At 50.3% G+C, this 3,299-nt stretch overlaps 1 protein-coding gene across 1 annotated transcript; it reads left to right on the plus strand.

The window, feature by feature from the left end:
* The first annotated feature begins 504 nt into the window (after window positions 1-504).
* LOC138929970 (cancer/testis antigen 1-like) lies at window positions 505-2,060 on the plus strand. The gene is made up of 3 exons (XM_070289618.1): window positions 505-957; window positions 1,418-1,543; window positions 1,745-2,060. The coding sequence occupies exons 1-3, from the start codon at window positions 617-619 to the stop codon at window positions 1,881-1,883; spliced, it is 606 nt and encodes a 201-aa protein (XP_070145719.1). The 5' UTR covers window positions 505-616; the 3' UTR covers window positions 1,884-2,060.
* The last annotated feature ends 1,239 nt before the right edge of the window (window positions 2,061-3,299 follow it).

The following is a 3,299-nucleotide window of genomic DNA, read 5'->3' on the forward strand; positions in this document are numbered from 1 at the left end:
GCCCCTGCGCTCACACACACAGATGCACATACACGCATGTGAGCTACGTGTGAGACACCAGAGGGACAGACCGGCCCTGACTCAGGGGTGCCTGACTCACTTCTGGGAGTCGATGACAGGGGCAGGATGGTCACCTGTGAGTGACGCCAGGCTTGCAGCAGCACAGACATGGAGGTGCACAGGGACCAGGGCTTACTTGGGGTTTGCCGGCTTGGAGTGGAAACAGTCAGGTTCCCTGAGGAGTGGGGCAGGGTCTGTTTGAGCATGCGCACTGAGGAGCTGTCCCCACACTAAAGGGTGGAGCACCACCCAGAGGCCTCACGGCTGAACCAGGCCCGAGGCAGGGCTGACGCAGAGAGCCCAGATCACGTGGGTGTGTGTGTGTGTCTGCGCACGCGCATTGGGGCAACATGGTGCACTAACACGTGAAGTTTCAGCAGGGGGCAGCAGTCATCATGGGAACCAATGGTTGGTGAGAACCAATCGTGAGGCAGGACCAGAGTGTGTGTGCGCAGGCCCTCTGCCGGTGCTGAGTTTCAGGTCACAGTACAGAGCTGGGATCCGTAGGGACGGTTCAGTATTTCCCGACGCGGAGGAAGGAGGAGAGGGCTTCAAGATGGAGTCTGAGGCACATGGTGGAGGAGCCACGAGGGCAGCTGATGAAGACGCAGGTGCTGTGGCCTTCGTAGGGAGTAGAGCACATGGCAGCCAAGGTGTGCCGGGGGGTGCTGCTGGCCATGATGGCCCTGGTGTCCCAGCTGGCCCTGGAGACGCCGTCAGTCAAGAAGTCCCTGCCGGTTCCGGTGACATGGCTGATCCGAGAGGCCCCAGCGCTTCAGGAGAGTCAGGTGGCGCAGCCGCTGCCATTCTGCAGATCCCAGGGGCACCCAACGCACCAGGGCCTGGTGGAGACCCTGCACGCAGAGCCGGAGTTCTGAATAACCGAGTCTTCCAGTTGTATCCTATTCCAGGAGCCCCGGTGGGCCAGGCGGCTGTGGGGGTTGGGGTGTGGGCTAGGGGTGGTTTGGAGGATTGCAGGCTGCAGAGCCTAAAGTGTAGGAGGAGGGTACTCTGGGAGGCTAGAGGGTATGGGTCACGGGTGGTCTGGCTCTCAGTGCATGGTGGTGAGGAAAAGCACCGTGAAGTGATCCAGAGGGTTGGGCGGTGATATGCAGGGCGTCCTGCGGTGGCCTTGTGGGAGAAGGTGGGTCTCCGTGAGCAGGGAGCCTGACATACAGGCAAAATGAAGTGTGGATAGTGGTGAGGAAAAGCAATCTGAAGGGAAAGAGGGTCGGGCCGTGATATACAGGGTGTTCGGCGGCAGCTGTGAGAGAGAAGGCGGGTCTCCGTGAGCAGGGAGCCTGAAATACAGCCAAAATGACTAGTGTGGATGGTGCCTTAACCGTATCTCCACCAGCAGCTTTGGCATGCCTTTCTCATCACACGTGGAGGCGGACAACGTGCGCCACATCCTGACTCGACGTACTCAACTGCGATGGCCGGTTCAGAGGGAGCTCTACGTTAATGGCCGCATATTGGTTCTGTCAGTTCTAAAGGGGGCTGGGGCGAGGGAGGGAGTGGTGGGTGGTGATCAGTCTCGGCCCAGGAGGAGCCATAATGGAGGGTTAAGCCTAGAGGAGAAGTGTGGTGCTCTGGGCTTGTCGGTGAGCGGGGACAGAGGGAGGACATGCTCCTCTTCCTCCTTCTCAGCGGGAACATGACTTTCATTTTCCCTCCCTTTTAGCCGACTGACTGCTGAAGACCGTGCCCTGCTCCAGACGGCCGTCGACTTCTGTCTGGAGCAGATTTCTCTGGTGATGTGGACCTTGCAGAACTTCGTGCCCCACCTTTTTCCTCAGTCTCAGCACAGAAGAGGGCCTTAAAACTAGCATAGGCCTAGTCTCAAGTATCATTCCCGAGGGCATTGCTTTCTGCAGTAGTTTGATAGGGCTTCATCTTGTGCTTGTGCTGCTGCTTGTGGGCTTAGGGTCCACATAGTTTGTTTGGAGATTGTTAATTGCAGAAAATAAAAGTGAGCTACTATGCTGTCTCTGACTTTAGTTTGAGCTTGTTCACTTCCTGATGTTGCATTCATCTTCCGGTTGGAGGGAAGCTTCTCAGATCCAGATATCCAAGGAGTACAACATAAGTGAAGATGATGTATGTAAGAAGTGGGAGAATAAGAAAGTTGTGTATTGCCATTCAGTATTGATTTTGAAATATTTTGTCAGTTTTATATATTTATATATATATTTATATATATATTTGTCAGTTTTATATATATAATATATATATTATATATAATATTTATATATTAAGATATAATACCAGAACATTGTTGTTCAGTCTCTAACTAGTGTCGAACTCTTTGCAACCCCATAGACTGTAGCACACCAGGCTCTGTGTCCCTGCTTTCTCCTGGAGTTTGTTCAAGTTCGTGTCCATTGAGTGGGTTATGCTGTCAAACCATCTCATCCTCTGTCCTCCCATTCTCCTTTTGCCTTCAATCTCTTCCAACATCAGGGTCTTTTCCAGTGAGTCACCTTTTCACATCTGCTGGCCAAAGTGTTGAAGCTTCAGTTTCAGCATCAGTCCTTCCAATGAAAATTCAGGACTGATTTCCTTTAGGATTGACTGGTTTGATCTTGTAGTCCAAGGCACTTTCAGGAGTATCCTTGTATCCTGAAACCATGCTAAACTCATTAATTAATTGCAGTAGCTATTTTGTAGATCCCATTGACTTTCCTACATAGACAATCATTTTGTTTGTAAATAAATACACATTTATTTCTTCCTTTCCAATTAATGCATTTTAACTGGTTTCTGTTAAAATAAAATTGCCAACACTTTGGCACCTGATGCGAAGAGCCAATGATCCTGAATATGGGAGAGATTGAAGGCAAGGAGGAGAAGGGAATGACAGAAGATGAGATGGTTGGATGGCATCACGTCTCAATGGACATGAGTTTAAGCAAGTTCTGGGATATGGTGAAGGACAGGGAAGCTTGGCGAGAAGCACTCCGTGGGGTCGTAAAGAGTTAGACTCAATTGAGCAACTGAACAGCAACACACTGATTTCCGTTATAATGGATTGGAGTTTCCTGCTTCTTTGCCTCCTGGTAATTTTACATTGGATGTCAAACATTATCAAATTTCCCTTGCATTCTTGATATTTTTCTATTCCTAAACTTATTCTTGAGCTTTACTCTGAAATCCTGTTAAGATGCTTGGAAACAACATGCTTTGGGTCTTACTTTTTAAGATTGGCTCTCTAGGACCAGAGCAGATCTTAGTGTAGG

This window comes from Ovis canadensis, chromosome X (genome assembly GCF_042477335.2).
Source record: "Ovis canadensis isolate MfBH-ARS-UI-01 breed Bighorn chromosome X, ARS-UI_OviCan_v2, whole genome shotgun sequence".
Classification (NCBI taxonomy): Eukaryota; Metazoa; Chordata; class Mammalia; order Artiodactyla; family Bovidae; genus Ovis; species Ovis canadensis.